We start from the raw sequence: 17,409 nt of genomic DNA on the forward strand, positions 1-17,409 counted from the left end.
GCTGTTGTTGCAATTATCAATTAACCCTTTCTTGCAAAAAAGCAAAGCCTAACCACTAATATTTAGGATTATTTGGGGGGAAACTCTTTCCTAAATAATTTGGGCATACTACGTGCCAGAAAGGGAAAGAGTATTCTTAGATGTGACACACCACTCCATAAAACTGGCAAGGGAAACTACATCACAATCTTTTAGTGTGACCCTAAAAACTTTTTATTTGCCAGGTAGATCTAAAATAAGCTGACTCGGTTTGGGGGGAATCTACACTATAGAATGGATGCGGTTTGACGCCACTTTTAACTGCCAGGCTCAAGATTTGTGAAACCACAACTCCTAGGATTCTATAACATTGATCTATGGTAGTTAAGGTGTCAAAATACATTAAGTGTACAATCTCTATATATAAAAATGCTCTGTGCATAATGAGTACCTTAAAAACAAAAGAACCGATGAGCGAAATCACACCAAATTTGGCAACAAAATGTCTCACTACACAAGGAGTGACCATCAATCAAAAAATTATGATTTTGTCATTTGGGAGTTGTAGTTGCTGGGATTTATAGCTCACCTACAATCAAAGAGCATAGTAAAAAGTGCCATTTTACTATGGCTCTGTATGCAATGGGACTTGACTATCCATGGATTTTGTTATCCATAGGAGAAATATACAAAGAAAAAGCTGCATGTAGCCAGATAGATTTGATGTGATACTGGGCCAGTTAAACAAGAAGCCTTCCACTTCAGGACATAATATCAGTTATCCTTTAAAGACATCGTCTCTGATGGCCAAGCCCTATGCAGGTCAATGGGTCTGACTTCTGAGCATAGTAGGATTCAAGCTACAGCTCGGTCGAGGGACATACCTCTGGGTCAACATGCTTTGGAGTGTTACATGTGCCTTTTGGTTACCAAGGCAAAGGGAAAGCACACTCCTGTTACTAAGCTCTCCGCAACTGGATGGATCCCCCCCCCCCCCCAAGAAAATGTGATGCTCATTTTGTCAGGAGACACAAGGGGAGATGAGAAAGAAATGCAAAGGCTGCCTCGTAGATAGTAAAATAAATACTGAGAGAGTTCTTCCCTGCCACACACACAGTGAGCTTGTGAGTAGATGCACTCCAGTTGTGAAAGCAGGACAGGAGCATACTTATCTTCTCTGTCTGTCAGGTATATATGTCCTGCGTTTCCCATTCCAGGCAATTGATATAACACTGAAAGATAGTAAAATCATTATATGCACGACCCCAGCTCAGGAGGTTAATTGCTTGATTTTATATGAGATCTCAAAAGCATGCATTAAATTATGCACATTGGATTATATAGGTCTACGTGTGTATTTTCGAACATCAGCATGATAAAATAGTTTCAGTGCAGGAGTAGGACTCTGGGGCCCCATCTACACTGCCATATAATGCAGTTTGACATTGCATTATATGGTTAGTTTAGACTCATAACATAGTTCAGTGTGCACTGCCTTGAGCCAAAAGGAAAGGTGGGTAATAAATAAAAAATCATGGTGATGATGATGATGCATTTTCAAATTGCATTATATGTAGACGGAGTTTGAATCTCTGTTTAGTCATGGATATCCCTAGAGCTACTTTGATCCACTCACACTTTAGAATAAATCTATCCTTAATTGTTCTGACTCAGATGCATCTACACTGTAGAATGGATGCAATTTGATAGCACTTTGACGTTGTCAAACTGCAGGATTCCGTCCTGGGCCCGGTCCTGTTCAACATCTTTATTAACGACTTAGATGAAGGGTTAGAAGGCAGGATCATCAAGTTTGCAGACGACACAAAATTGGGAGGGAGAGCCAATACTCCAGAGGATAGGAGCAGGATTCAAAACGATCTTGACAGATTAGAGAGATGGGCCAAAACTAACAAAATGAAGTTCAACAGTGACAAATGCAAGATACTCCACTTTGGCAGGAAAAACGAAATGCAAAGATACAGAATGGGGGACAATGCCTGGCTCGAGAGCAGTACATGTGAAAAAGATCTTGGAGTCCTCATGGACAACAAGTTAAACATGAGCCAACAATGTGATGTGGCAGCAAAAAAAGCCAATGGGATTTTGGCCTGCATCAATAGGAGCATAGTGTCTAGATCTAGGGAAGTATTCTGTTTTGGTTAGACCACATCTGGAATATTGTGTCCAATTCTGGGCACCACAATTCAAGAGAGATATTGACAAGCTGGAATGTGTCCAGAGGAGGGCGACTAAAATGATAAAAGGTCTGGAGAACAAGCCCTATGAGGAGCGGCTTAAGGAGCTGGGCATGTTTAGCCTGAAGAAGAGAAGGCTGAGAGGAGACATGATAGCCATGTATAAATATGTGAGAGGAAGCCACAGGGAGGAGGGAGCAAGCTTGTTTTCTGCTTCCCTGGAGACTCGGACGCAGAACAATGGCTTCAAACTACAAGAGAGGAGATTCCATCTGAACATGAGGAAGAACTTCCTGACTGTGAGAGCCGTTCAGCAGTGGAACCCTCTGCCCCGAAGTGTTGTGGAGGCTCCTTCTTTGGAAGCTTTTAAACAGAGGCTGGGTGGCCATCTGTCAGGAGTGATTTGAATGCAATATTCCTGCTTCTTGGCAGAATGGGGTTGGACTGGATGGCCCATGAGGTCTCTTCCAACTCTTTGATTCTATGATTCTGTGATTCACTATAGATAAATAGATATCATTCACAATATACTGTATTTTCCAGCAAACAAGACGACTGGGGGTATAAGGCGACCTCCAACTTTTCAAGACAAAATACAGAGTTAGGGATATACTCACCGTTTAAGACTACTCCACATTCCACAGAGACTGGGCTGTCCCCGCGGCCCTCCCCACTCTACTTTCAAGTCCCTCCTCCACCCGCACTGCCAACTTCCTCTGAAGGCCACTGGGCTTGCCTAGGTTCAAGGAAGTGCCTCCGGACGATTACTCACAGCAGCCCTGGCAGCAGCATGCCTTGGATGTGCTCATTGAGGCATTCTGAGAGCCATAGTTCCCTGATTCCTATGGCTCCCAGAATGCCTCAGTGAGCACATCCAAGCTTCCTTGGGCCACTAAGGTGAATGTCAGGGGTGGAAGAGGGCCTTGAAAGTAGAGCGGGGAGAGTGGCAGGGTCTGTGGGGACAGCCCAGCAGGCCATCACCCCCAGCTGGTCTCTGTGGCAATATGGCATGATGCCAGGGCTCCGCCATTATTTAGGCAGAGGTGAATCAAGCAAACACCCAGTTGGTATCAACAACTTAATTAAAACAGCACTTACTTTCTGGCTGTTTCAATAGTCCAAAACATAAAACATAAAGATAGCACTCAGCCACAGAAACAAAAACTGATACAAAAGCTCCAGTCCAGTGGTCAAATACCGAGAGTTCAGTGAGCAAACTCCAGGGATCAATAGTCTATACCGTAGTCCAAAGCCAGTCCAGAGATTCAAGGTTCCAGGGTTCCAAGAGTACAGGAGACAGGTCAGGATACCGAAAATCCAGAGACATGGGGGAAAACCAGCAGTATCTACCACCAAAATAAAACAAATACTTTTCTCCCGAAGATCAGTCCCAAGGCTAGCTCCTTATATCCAGAAACACCCAGCTGCAACCTATCTCTTGCATACCTCCACCCTTATTTGCTTTCACCCATGAACTCTTACTTACAGATTATTCAACCCTTTAGAACTAAAACTTACATTAACCCATCACCAACTGCTAGGTCTACCACCACCAACTACCACCAGCTGCAAAACATGATACATGACACAATACGACCTGCCATTCCTCCTCCCCGTCCCCTTCCTCCTCCTCTTCCTCCTCCTCAAGCCATACCACTAAGGTAGTTGGATTTTATCCTTTTCTTTTAATTATTATTATTTTATACCCAGCATACTGGATGACCCCCAACTTTTCATAAGGTTTTCCAGGGTTATAAAGTCGGCTAATATGCCGGAAAATACGGTATCTATTTTGAAATACAATACAGCTCAACTTAGTTTTTAGGCCCATTCCAGGGTTTATTTGGGGCACTGATTCAGAAAATTGCATTGGGTAGACTGCATCAGCTGTAGTTTCTTGGATATGGTTATCATGGTTTTCTATGGGCGAACAGATAGTGGCTAGTAGATGGCATATGTTCTGTATCTCAAAAGCTATCGCTGATAGGGGAAAACTGGTGCCATTTTTTAAAATAAACAGGTCAAATATACCTAGAAATATTTGAGTCACCAAAGTGTGTGTTGGCCAGAGTAATTAATTGTTTTGATAGCTGTATCAACAGTGGATAATCCTTCAGAAAAGGATTAGTGTCTATGATCTAGAAGTAGCGTTATAACTGAGGTGCAATATCTTGCAAAACTGGGGGAAACAATGGGAGTGAAATAGTCATCTGTGAAACAGCCCTCTAAAAACACTGCTGTTTGAAAATGTTTGATTGAAGTGAACAATGCTCATCTCCTCATACTAATATGTTCTTTTCAGGTACAACATGGATCCTTTTAATGAACACACAGATGATCAGATCTGGCAAGCTCTGCAAAGAACTTTTATGAAAGGCACAGTATGTTTATATGTTTTGGGTTTCTTTTTTCATCACACTGGTTATTGACTGATATTAACTGACCGCAGAGAACATCTTCTGTCTTCATTCATGATGCATAAGAGACTGGAAACAGCAGCAAAAGTAATGCTACCAGTGGAACATCTCTTGTCAGGAATTCTGAAATAACATTGAGCCATGGCAAGGTCTTCATTAATTTTGAAGGACAGGAGGAGTAATTATAGCATTGTTCTTCCTGCTGCCAAAAATTCTAAGAAAACTGCTATGTTCAAGATTATGTATTTATTTCAGTTCTTGTGGGTTTTTTTGGGCTATATGGCCATGTTCTAGAGGCATTTCTCCTGACGTTTCTCCTGCATCTATGGCAAGCATCCTCAGAGGTGAGGAATGCTTGCCATAGATGCAGGCGAAATGTCAGGAGAAATGCCTCTAGAACATGGCCATATAGCCCGAAAAAACCCACAAGAACTGAGTGATTCCGGCCATGAAAGCCTTCAACAATACATATGTATTTATTTATTTACTACATTTATATACCGTCCCTCTCAACCCGCAGGCGACTCGAGGCGGTTTACAGTCGGTACCAAGACCATAAAATACAATTACATTACAATTAAAAACATTAAGATAATATAAAACCATAGCATAGTCAATAAAAACATATATCATTAGGGTGTCCTTGTTAAAACATTGTCCAATCACGTCGTCCAACCTTTCCATCTTCCTATCCACAGTTCGGAACTCATTCTGTGAAAAATCCACACAAAAAACATCATTTTCTATGCTTTTTTTGTATAGAAAATATTACATATTTTGCATTGAAAATATGTCCAGAAAATTCAGCACAGAATGCACTAATTTTTCTGCTCTGAAAATGCAATTTTCTGCACAGAAAAACCTCATTTAACTCTTACACAGAGCAATTTCCAGAGCGATGCTTCTCGCCATCTTGGGTTTTACTCATCTGTGTTTCCCAATACCACCCAATTCCATAATTTTGAATATTTTACACATTGCTAAAAACAACAATAAATTAAAGGGTGGCCTGAATACAAATTAAGATTGGCCTTCATTATTTTGTATGCTGGAATAACATGGAAACCTGTCATCAACTGTAAATATTTGATGGTCAGGGCCATTCTATATAATACGGAATGCATATCCTTTTACTCCAGATTTTCTACATTGATAACTTACTTTGTTGTATAAACAAAATTATTAAAATTTTGTGTATAAAATTACCTTCTGACTATGTGTATTATGTATGACCGAAATATAAATTAATTTTGTATTTATACTTGTGTTCCATTTCAAAGGTAACTCAATACACTAGGTAACAAAATTTGAATATTTTTTCTGTTCCTGTTTTGAAAGTGCTGTTTCCTGTTTAACTGTATGGTAGTGTCATGTATTATGTTCTGCAGTTGATGGTGGTTGGTGATGGAAGGGTTAATGTAAGTATTAGTTCTAAAGGGTTGAGTAATCTGTAAGTAAGAGTTCATGGGTGAAATCAATTAAGGGTGGAGGTATACAAGAGATAGGTTGCAGTTGGGTGTTTCTGGATATAAGGAGCTAGCCTTCAGACTGATCTTTGGGAGAAAAGTATTATGTCAAGATGCCAGGGCTCTGTTGGGGTTCAGCCTGAGTTTGAACTTGAACCTGATTCTCTGTTTGTTCCTCCTGATGCTAATGAAAGTATATTTACTGATGCTAGTGGAAATGTACCTTTTGATGCCAATGCTCCTGAAATTAGTGAGGAAGAAACTGCTGTAGGTTTGGAAAATGCCAATGTTCCTGAAATTAGTGAGGAAGGAACTTCTGTAGATTTGGAAAATGAAAGTACCAGTGTTCATGAGAATGTTTCAGAGGGAGACCTTGACCTTTCCCTCCCTTCTGCACCTGTTAACTCTAATGACAACAGAAGGGGCCAAATTTGGGAAGACAGAAGTAAATCACTCAGTTTGCGTCGATCCTCCCGAATTCAAGAATTAAAAACATTGGCTTCAAAGAAGAAGGGCGGTTCACGGAACCAATTCTTGAGTTTTAATTGCAATACGCCGGGCTGATTGTCTCAGTTCAGGCATCGTTTCAGAATTGATGAAGACCTTGGCAGTTCTCCCGGTTCCCTGGCCATAGTTTGGGAAGATTTCTAGGATATCAAGTACGGTTAGTGGATTGCTAACAGATTCCAGTATTTCCCAGTGAGGCTTTTGGTTTTGCTTTGTCCATTTAAATTCATGTTTGCTGATTTTGCTGTGGCTTTTGACTTGCATTTTTCCTTTATTTTGTAACCATTTTTCTTCAATAAAAAAGGATTGTTTTTCACAGCCAAGTGTGGTGGATAGTTATCTTAGGGCCTCGTTCCCTGCTCTGGATTGCAACAGGCTCTGCCTTTACAGAGGCAGAGATGAACCAAACAAAAACTTAGTTTGTATAAAACAATTTAATTAAAGCAGCACTTACTGCTTGGCTGTTTTAACAGTCCAAAACATAAAACAAAGATAGCATTCAGTCACAGAAAATAAAACAATACTGACAGCAAACACTGTTGCAGGTTCAAGATAATACCGTAGTCAAAAGGTCCCGTCCAGTGCTCAAACACCGAGAGTTCAATGAGCAAAGTCCAGGGATCAAGAGTGCATATCATAGTCAAAAGCCAGTCCAAAGATTCAAGGTTCCAAGGGTTCAAGAGACAGGTCAGGATACTGAAAATCCACATACCGGGGAGAAAACCAGCAGCATCTACCACCAAAATAAGACAATACTTTTCTCCCAAAGATCAGTTTCAAGGCTAGCTCCTTATATCCCGAAACACCCATCTGTAACCTATCTCTTGCATACCTCCACCCTGAATTGCTTTCACCCATGAAATCTTACTTAAAGATTACTCAACCCTTTAGAACTAGTACTTACATTAACCCTTCCAGCACCAACCACCATCAACTGCAGAACATAATACATGACAGGTAGTTACTCTGAAAGTAGTTGTTTCACTCCAGAAACTTCATTTTTTGTGGCTCCCATAAACCAATGGTTCCCAACCTTTAGGCCTCCAGGTGTTTTGGACTTCAACTCCCAGAAATCCCAGCCATCTTACCAGCTGTTGGGGACTGTGGGAGCTGAAGTCCAAAACACTTGGAGGCCCAAAAGTTGGCAACCACTGCCATAAACTATCGTGAACTGGTTGAGACTCTATCAGATATTCATTGAAAAACTTTAACAAAATGCGCTTTCCCTATCTTTTTGTGATAGATCCAATGAGGAAATGACATATATACATATAATATTTATAATATTATAATGTAATGCAATATAATACTAATAATGATAATATGATATTATGATTATATATTTATATTACATGAAATATTACTCATAATATTACAATATAATGGTATAGTACAATATAGTAATATATAATACTGATACTGTACTATGCTAATAATATAATATATTGTATGTATATATTTCTTGTAAGCCGCTCTGAGTCCCCTTCGGGGTCAGAAGGGTGCCATACAAATTATATATATATATATACACACACACACACACACACACACAAGCACGCATGGACAAAAATCATGTTTCATAGTGTAATCAAGTTCACAAAAGTCAAACCTACAAATGTGAGGGCCAACTGTATTCCAAAATCCAGAACATTTCTGGTCCAAAGTGTTTGGAAGAAGGGATATGCAAACCATTACCATTCTCCTTGGCTTCTCTCCTAAATATATAGACTGATTATGATACAGAAATGTCTGCAAATGCTAAAACTTTACATGCTCAGCTTCTTTATGGGTCTTTTTATTCATGAGGCACTTCCCTTCCACACTCCTAATCCTGCCAGCAAATATTAAAGCACCTTTTAAATAATTTCTCCCTTATGCATACATCACCTTACTTGACAGGGACCAGGGACACTGTGTCAAAAAGGGTTGTCTGAGCTCTGTAGTGTGTGTATTACAAATAATTGAGAATATTATCTCAGTGGCATTTCCCTTCTCTTCTAGGTCTCAAAGCTGCCAGGAAAGCTGGAAGCAAAGGTTGTCGAAAACGGAGAAAACTTCTCCGTCGGGGAACGGCAGCTACTCTGCATGGCAAGGGCTCTCCTTCGAAATTCAAAAGTAAGATTAGGCATTACTGGTGGAGTATATCTTAAATGGAAATCCAAGATCCGAAATGTTCCAAAACCCCAAATTTTCCGCTCGGGTGACTGACATAGTGGCATCTTGGCTTTCCGACGGTTCAGTGTATGCAAACTTTGATTCATGCACAAAATGATTAAAAGCACCTTGCATAAGATTACCTTCAGGATAAGGTGTCTATGAAACACACATGAATTTCGTGTTTCGCCTTGGGACCATCTCCAAAATATTTCATTACGTGCATGCAAATAGACAAAATCGGTAGGTCTGTCCAACCACGGAAAAATTTGTTTCTAAACTCAATTCGCTTTTAGGGGGTTTTTGCGTTTCGTTATTTAAAAGAATTCCGAAATTTTTCTTTAAAAAAAGTTCGATATTTACGAAATTTCGGAAATTACAAAACAATTATGAAACAATTACGAATCGATTACGAATCGATTCGTTAATGGCGGCCACGATCGCGCAATACGCTAAAAAACCTCCAAATGGGACAGGGGGAACTTCTGAAGCTTCCCTCTCCCTCTGTGGTTGACTGTTGGTGTGATAATTATATTTTTTTTCACTGAGAAAACAAACAGCAACCCTAAAACTTGCACCAGACATGCGGAAATAATAACGAAACAATTACGAAACAATTACGAAACAATTACGAAACAAATTGGAAAAATTCGTTTCGTTTTTTAGTTGCTCCTGAATGGTTCAATATCGCTTCGTTATCAAAAAAAATAACGAATTAATAATGAATTATGAAATTAACGAACGAAACCGCCCAGCCCTAAAAATCAGACCAAAAAACCTCAAAATCCAAAACATTTGGATTTTGTCTGAAGTATTTTGGAGAAGAGATTCTCAAGCTGTACTTGGATTGGTCTTGAATACATGAGTGGCCTATTGTTTCAATTCTGTGCACCATTCAATAGTTTGCAATTGCTGTGGAAAGAACAATTCACACATAATAATAATAATAATAATAATAATAATAATAATAATAATAATTTATAACCCGCCACCATCTCCCCAAAGGGGACTCGGGGCGGCAAACATGAGACCAAGCTGAAAAATAATACAGCACAATTAGACACAAAACAACAGAAAAATTACATCACAACAAAATACATAAAATAACAAAACAAAATAAACAGTGCAAAATAACATAATAAAAGTCAAACACAAGGGCGGGCCAAATGCACGAGATAAAATGTTAAAACCCTGGGTGAGATAGAAATACAAAACAGTGTATTTGTCAAGAAGACATACTATAAATACATACTATGTATTCATGGCCAATATACCCACTAATACAATATATATATATATATGTGTGTGTGTGTGTGGAGCCCCCAGTGGCACAACAGGTTAAACCACTGAGCTGCTGAACTTGCAGACTGAAAGGTTGGTGGTTCGAATCTGGGGAGTGGGGTGAGCTCCCGATGTTAGCCCCAGCTTCTGCCAACCTAGCAGTTCAAAAACATGCAAATGTGGGTAGATAATAGGTACCGCTTCGGTGGGAAGGTAAATGCCTCCATGCAGTCATGCTGGCCACATGACCTTGGAGGTGTCTAGAGACAACGCCGGCTCTTCGGCTTAGAAATGAAGATGAGCACCACCCTCCAGAGTTGGACATGGCTAGACTTAATGTCAAGGGGATACCTTTACCTATGTTTATATATATGTGTGTGTGTGTGTCCATATATATATATATATAGAGAGAGAGAGAGACAGAGACAGAGACAGAGACAGAGACAGAGACAGAGAGAGAGAGAGAGAGAGAGAGAGAGAGACAGAGACAGAGACAGAGACAGAGAGAGAGAGAGAGAGAGAGAGAGAGAAAGTTCAATTACCGTTTTATCACGTTCTTCCTCCAAGGAGCTATTGACCAAAAGATTTACCTGTTTTTTAAATAAATTAAAAAAATAGGAGAGGTGCCATTTACACAGAAAAAATGTTTTGGGCTGGCTCGTAACACTATACTTTTGTGGACTGTACGGTCCTGACCATTGTACATCGGATAAACACCATCCATGACTGTGACCGTGTTTTGGTGATGGACAGTGGAAAGTCATTAAAATGCCTCCTAACTTTGCATGCTAGAAAAGGCTGTCTGCAACAAGTACATTCAGCACTAAGTACTGGACCATCTCGGGCTTTGGCTCTATAAAAGTCTGCTTCAATAACTGTCTGATTCAAATTTTCCTCTGGATCTTTGTTTTCTCCTCGACAGATACTTCATCACTTCTTTATTTGTCAGCGTTGTGTTCTTTTTTCCGCGGATTTATGTCATCTCATTAATATGATAGACTGCTGAAATTATAGTGCAGTTCAAATGTGTAGAAACATATTTTGGCATATTTTCCCGTACATACGAAAGTGACAACACAGTCCTGCAATGAACAGAGCATCGAGTAGAGAAGGCTGGATAGTAATTCCAAGCAAATATGAATATTTCCAGCTTGCACCCAAAGAGTTGTTGTAGGTTTTTTCGGGCTATATGGCCATGGTCTAGAGGCATTCTCTCCTGACGTTTCGCCTGCATCTATGGCAAGCAACCTCAGAGGTAGTGAGGATGCTTGCCATAGATGCAGGCGAAACATCAGGGGAGAATGCCTCTAGACCATCACTATATAGTCCGAAAGAAACCTACAACAACCCAGTGATTCCGGCCATGAAAGCCTTCGACAATACATTGCACCCAAAGCTCAGCTCAACTCTATGCCTCTCTACTCTTGTTTTGATTGATTGATATACTGTCTTTCTCTTAATATGGGATTCAACGTGGCTTCCTTTATCAATGAAAATATACAACTAAAACAATGATAAATATAGAAGTTAATTCAAAACCCCAACTTTTCTCAACTACAATCTCCCAAACCCAGATTTTATAATCAATGAAAGGGAGAGCAGCAATGTGCAATGGTCATATAGTTGGATATAGAGTAGCTGACATAATGTTTTCATATAGTTGGATATAGAGTAGTTGACATAATCCACAGGGGCTTCCAAAATACCCCCTCCCCCAATAAGGCCACAGTCATGCAACTGAAAGAAAATTACCTAGACATTTGTCAAATGGTTCCCTTTTCTCTCCGCCAGCCAGATTTGAGAGGCTACAGTTGAGAAAGACTGCTTGAAAAGGAGACTGTTGTTGCCACATCTCATAGCTATGTATCCTGTTGATAGTAGCCTTATTCATCCTCCAGATTATACTTCTTGATGAAGCCACTGCCTCCATTGATTCTGAGACAGACACGCAGATTCAGCAGACCATCCAGGAAGCTTTCGTGGACTGTACGGTCCTGACCATTGCACATCGGATAAACACCATCCATGACAGTGACCGTGTTTTGGTGATGGACAGTGGAAAGGTAATGAAACCCATGCCATCGTCATTTCTATTATTATGAACCAAATGTGGGATGGAGACCTCTCTATTTCAAGGGTTGTTGTTGTTATTGATTCATTCAGTCGCTTCCAACTCTTTGTGACCTCATGGATCAGCCCATGCCAAAGCTCCCTGTCGGCCATGGCCACCCCAGCTCCTTCAAGGTCAAGCCAGTCACTTCAAGGATACCATCCATCCCTCTTGCCCTTGGCATAATTGTCTTCTCCTGTCTTCTCATTATGTGACCAAAGTACTTCATCTTTGCCTCGAATATCCTTCCCTCCAATTTATTTATTTCTCGTGTCAGGGCAGCCAGTCAATTATATTACATTTCTAACAGAACAAAGCAAACAAACAGAGAAAATACAAAATGTGTGAGTTTGGTAGTTGATTAAATGTCCTTTGACCAGTATCTGGCCACTTGGAGTGCTTCTGGTGTTGCCGCAAGAAGGTCCTCCATTGTGCATGTGGCAGGGCTCAGGTTGCATTGCAGCAGGTGGTCAGTGGTTTGCTCCTCTCCACACTCGCATGTTGAGGATTCCATTTTGTAGCCCCATCTCTGAAGGTTGGCTCTGCATCTCGTGGTGCCAGAGCGCAGTCTGTTCAGCGCCTTCCAAGTCGCCCAGTCTTCTGTGTGCCCAGGGGGGAGTCTCTCATTTGGTATCAGCCATTGGTTGAGGTTCTGGGTTTCAGCCTGCCACTTTTGGACTCTTGCTTGCTGAGGTGTTCCAGCAAGTGTCTCTGTAGATCTTAGAAAACTATTTCTAGATTTAAGTCATTGACGTGCTGGCTGATACCCAAACAAGGGATGAGCTGGAGATGTCACTGCCTTGATCCTTTCACTATTGGCTGCTACTTGCCGGCGGATGTCAGGTGGTGCAATCCTGGCTAGACAGTGTAATTTCCCCAGTGGTGTAGGGCGCAGACCAACCGCTGATAATGCGGCATGTCTCATTAAGAGCCACATCCACTGTTTTAGTGTGATGAGATGTGTTCCACACTGGGCATGCATACTCAGCAGCAGAGTAGCATAGCGCAAGGGCAGATGTCTTCACTGTGTCTGGTTGTGATCCCCAGGTTGTGCCAGTCAGCTTTCGTATGATATTGTTTCTAGCACCCACTTTTTGCTTTGTTTCTAGCACCCCCTAAAAAAAATAAAGTATGCACATGCATCCGATAAAGCAGACAGAGGCAAAGATACAGATGAATCACAGGAACTGAAAGCAGGAGCAACCTGGATGTGTGTCCAGTTTTGGGATTAGTGTAGAGCAAGATTGTAGAGCAAAAAAAAAAAAAACCCACAATAAAGGAAATAGTGGGGCAGAGTGGGAAGGCTCCACTCTTATCTATTACTATTACAACTTTCCCCCCTTGTTGCCATTCTCCTTCCCCAAGGCGATTTTTACATTATCAGCAACTCATAAAAAACCCTCTGTATTCTTGCTTCATCCCTGACATTTACTAATGTGCCTGACATTTGTTGTATCTCTTTCCCAATGACTTTCAGGTGGTGGAGTTTGGCAAACCGGAGGAGCTTGTTCAGAATCCCAATTCGGCCTATGCCTCTCTCTTAGCCGCAGCGAACAAAGTCGAAGCCTAGGACAGGATAAATATTTATCGGTGCTTGCGTTTGTGGCTTTGGGGAAATGAAGGCTCGAGATGGATGAGAAGAAGATGAAGAAGAAGAAAAAACTTGCTAATATCTAAATCATCAAATCCCATTTGTGAGGAAGTGTTGCAAGCTTTGCCAAAGGCCACGTCTGCCGGGAAAGTCAGAAGTATTAATAGAATGCTGGCAATTAAAAACGAAGAACTGAAATGACGGAAACTAGAAATACTCACGCGTGCCAATATATGCACCAAATTCATGACTTGACATGATGATTTTGTCAAGCAAATTTGAAAGAGAGAGATGCCTTTTGTATTTCAGATCCTTCCGCATTCCCAGAAGAGCTAAAAATGGCATGTTCAGACACAAATACAGACAAAGATGTCAACGTCAACAGTGCATCACCGTAACAGCTCCCAATTCAGCACGAGTTAGACACGAATAAATCCCAACAAAAAATGAATGGAATGAATTAGATGCAATTCTTTGACATTTCTTGGAGTAGTATTAAAAATACTAGATGGCTCAGTGGGGGAAAAAACCCAACAATTTGGCAGCCACTCCGTATTCAATTAGGCTGTCTAATCCCACTGACATCTGTGGGATTTGAAGAGTTTAACTGGATGTAGGATCAGCTTTTGTCTTTAACCTGCATTTGGTGCATGCAATTGGCATATGCCAACAGGCACTTCGGGATGAGAAAGTCCCTTGGATTACAACTAAAGCTTTACATTCCCTTTGGAAATGATATGGGGGGAAATACTTCTGTTTGTCTGGATTGTGCCAAATAATTTTGTATATCCCATGTGAACTGTTCTCCCATGTGATCTAATTGTCTCTGTATGTCAGAAGAAGAAGAAAAATCAGAAACTCCAGTGGAGAAAACACAGCAAGCTATTTTGATCTGTTTGTGGTTTGTCATCAAAATATGCAATAAAGACTATTGCCCGTTGGAGCTTTGCAGTTTTTTCCCCTTTGTAGATTTCAGCACATTGCCTACTGTTTTCTTCAGTTCAGCAGAAATATTTCATGTTAGAAAGACATACTTATTTGAAATGCCCTTAGTCTCTGTGCAGCAAATAGAGAGAAAAAAATATTTCTAGAGCAGTGTTTCTCAACCTGTGGGTGGGGACACCTGGAGGGGGGTCTCAAGGGGTTGCCAAAGACCATCAGAAAACACAGTATTTTCTGTTGGTCATGGGTGTTCTTCGTGGGAAGTTTGGCCCAATACTATCATTGCTGGGGTTTAGAATGCTCTTTGATTGCGGGTGAACTATACATCCCAGCAACTACAACTCCCAAATATCAAGGTCTATTTTTCCCAAACTCCATCAGTGTTAACATTTGAGCATATTGAACATCCATGCCAAGTTTGGTCCAGATCTATCATTGTTTGAGTCCACAGTGCTCTCTGGGTGTAGGTGAACTACAACTCCAAAACTCAAGGTCAATGACCACCAAACCCACCCAGTATTTTCTCTTGGTCATGGGAGTTCTGAGTACCAATATTGGTTGAATTCCATCATTGGTGGAGTTCAGAATGCTCTTTGATTGTAGGTGAACTATACATCCCAGCAACTACAACTCCCAAATATCTATTTTTCCCAAACTCCATCAGTGTTAACATTTGAGCATATTGAGCATCCATGCCAAGTTTGGTCCAGATCTATCATTATTTGAGTCCATAGTGCTCTCTGGATGTAGGTGAACTACAACTCCAAAACTCAAAGTCAATGCCCACCAAACCCTTCCAGTATTCTCTCTTGGTCATGGGAGTTCTGAGTACCAAGATTGATTCAATTCCATCATTGGTGGAGTTCAGAATGCTCTTTGATTGTAGGTGATCTATAAATCCCAGCAACTCCAAAACTCAAGGTCAAAGCCCACCAAACCCTTCCAGTATTTTCTCTTGGTCATGGGAGTTCTGAGTACCAATATTGGTTGAATTCCATCATTGGTGGAGTTCAGAATGCTCTTTAATTGTAGGTGATCTATAAATCCCAGCAACTACAACTCCCAAATATCAAGGTCTATATTTCCCAAACTCCATCAGTGTTAAGATTTGAGCATATTGAGCATCCATGCCAAGTTTGGTCCAGATCTATCATTGTTTGAGTCCACAGTGCTCTCTGGATGTAGGTGAACTACAACTCCAAAACTCAAGGTCAATGCCCACCAAACTCTTCCAGTCTTTTCTGTTGCTCATAGGAGTTCTGTGTGCCAAGTTTGGTTGAATTCCATCATTGGTGGAGTTCAAATTGCTTTTTGATTGAATGTTAACTATAAATCCCAGCAATTACAACACACAAATGACAAAATCACCCCCCCCCCCCCGCCCCAACCCCATCAGTTTTCAAATTTGGGCGTATCGGGCATTTGTGCCAATTTTGGTCCCGTGAATGAAAATGCATCCTGCATATCGAATATTTACATTTAGATACATAACAGTAGCAAAATTACAGTTACAAAGTAGCAACGAAAATAATTTTATAATTGGGGGTCACCACAACATGAGGAACTATGTTAAGGGGTCGTGACATTAGGAGGGTTGAGAACCACTGTTCTAGAGTCCCAACTGATCCTTCCATAAAATAGAGTGAAATGGTCATCTCAACCAGGAGGATTCAGCTACCAGTCTTGTTGGCTTTGGCATGCAAATATAAAGAGTAGGTGCCATCTTGTTCTTTCATTCAGGCAACCACAGATTTGGGGTGAACTCTGTCTTTGCATCCCTCAATCTTTAACACAATATGATGGTTTTATGGCTTCATAGGATGAACTTATGGTGATCCTAAGGCAAATTTATCAGGAGGGTTTCTTGGTAAGATTTGTTCTGAGGGGGGTTGCCTTTGGCTTCCTTTGAGAGAGTGGGACCAAATGGTTTCAAGACCGAGCAGGGATTAAAAACCCAATCTTCAGAATCATATTGCTACAACATCCCAAGATGGACCACATTTATTGGTCTAATGCAGGCATGGGCAAACTTCTTAACTTAGGGACCACATGGTGGGCCAAAGCGGGGTGGGCCAAAGCGGGGTGGGCGGGTAGGGAGGAAGGGGGTTCTCCCCAAACCCCCTCCCTATCTATTCCTCCCCTTCCTCTTCTCTTTCAGAAGCAGAAAGTGAAGGAAAGACCGGGAACATTTGGATCCCAAAAGGGTTAACCTTGCTCAGGATGAGATTGTGGATTGGTGAGAAGAAGTGTATCCATTAGATCTCATATTGCCTACTCCTGATATAGAATCCTAGAATCCATGCACTGGAAGAGGCCCCCAAGGGCCATTCAGTCCAACCCCCTGCCAAGCAGGAAGGCACAATCAAAGCATTCCCAATCGACAGCCTCTGCGGAAAGGCCTCCAAAGAAGGAGACTTCACCGTATTCTCAGGCAGCCTGCGCCACTCTCCAAGAAGTTCTTCCTAATCTTTTCAGATAAATCTCTTTCCCTGCCATATGAACCCATTGCTCCCTTCTTGTGCCCTGGTCTCTAGAGCAGCAGAAAGTCAGTTTTCCCCCATTCTCCTCAATGGGACACCCTTTTAAATCTTGAAACATGGTTCTCATGTTCTCTCTTGAGTTTCTCTTCATCCAGCTAAACATCCCCAGGAGGAAAGGAGGAAGGAAAAAGAGAAAGAAGGAAGAAAGGGAGGAAGAGAAGGTTGGAAGGGTGGAAGGGAATAGAGGGAGGGAGGGAATAGAGGGAGTAAAGAGAGAAGGAAGG

The 17,409-nt window shown here is 41.2% G+C and overlaps 1 protein-coding gene across 3 annotated transcripts in view; it reads left to right on the forward strand.

The window, feature by feature from the left end:
• Nucleotides 1–14,643, forward strand: part of LOC132782953 (ATP-binding cassette sub-family C member 12-like) — a 116,259-nt gene extending 101,616 nt beyond the window's left edge. For 2 of the 3 annotated variants that reach the window (XR_009632122.2, XM_060787955.2), the window contains exons 28-29: nucleotides 4,480–4,558; nucleotides 8,569–8,657. Coding sequence is in view for 2 of the 3 variants with exons in the window: in XM_060787955.2 (XP_060643938.2) it covers nucleotides 4,480–4,550 (71 nt within the window). In the remaining variant the exon portion in view is untranslated. Of the gene's footprint in view, nucleotides 1–4,479; nucleotides 4,559–8,568; nucleotides 8,683–11,900; nucleotides 12,066–13,589 lie in introns of those variants that run through there. The other variant, XM_060787954.2, reaches the window with a different exon arrangement.
• Nucleotides 14,644–17,409: the final 2,766 nt, after the last annotated feature.

This window comes from Anolis sagrei, chromosome 8 (genome assembly GCF_037176765.1).
Source record: "Anolis sagrei isolate rAnoSag1 chromosome 8, rAnoSag1.mat, whole genome shotgun sequence".
Lineage (NCBI taxonomy): Eukaryota > Metazoa > Chordata > Lepidosauria > Squamata > Dactyloidae > Anolis > Anolis sagrei.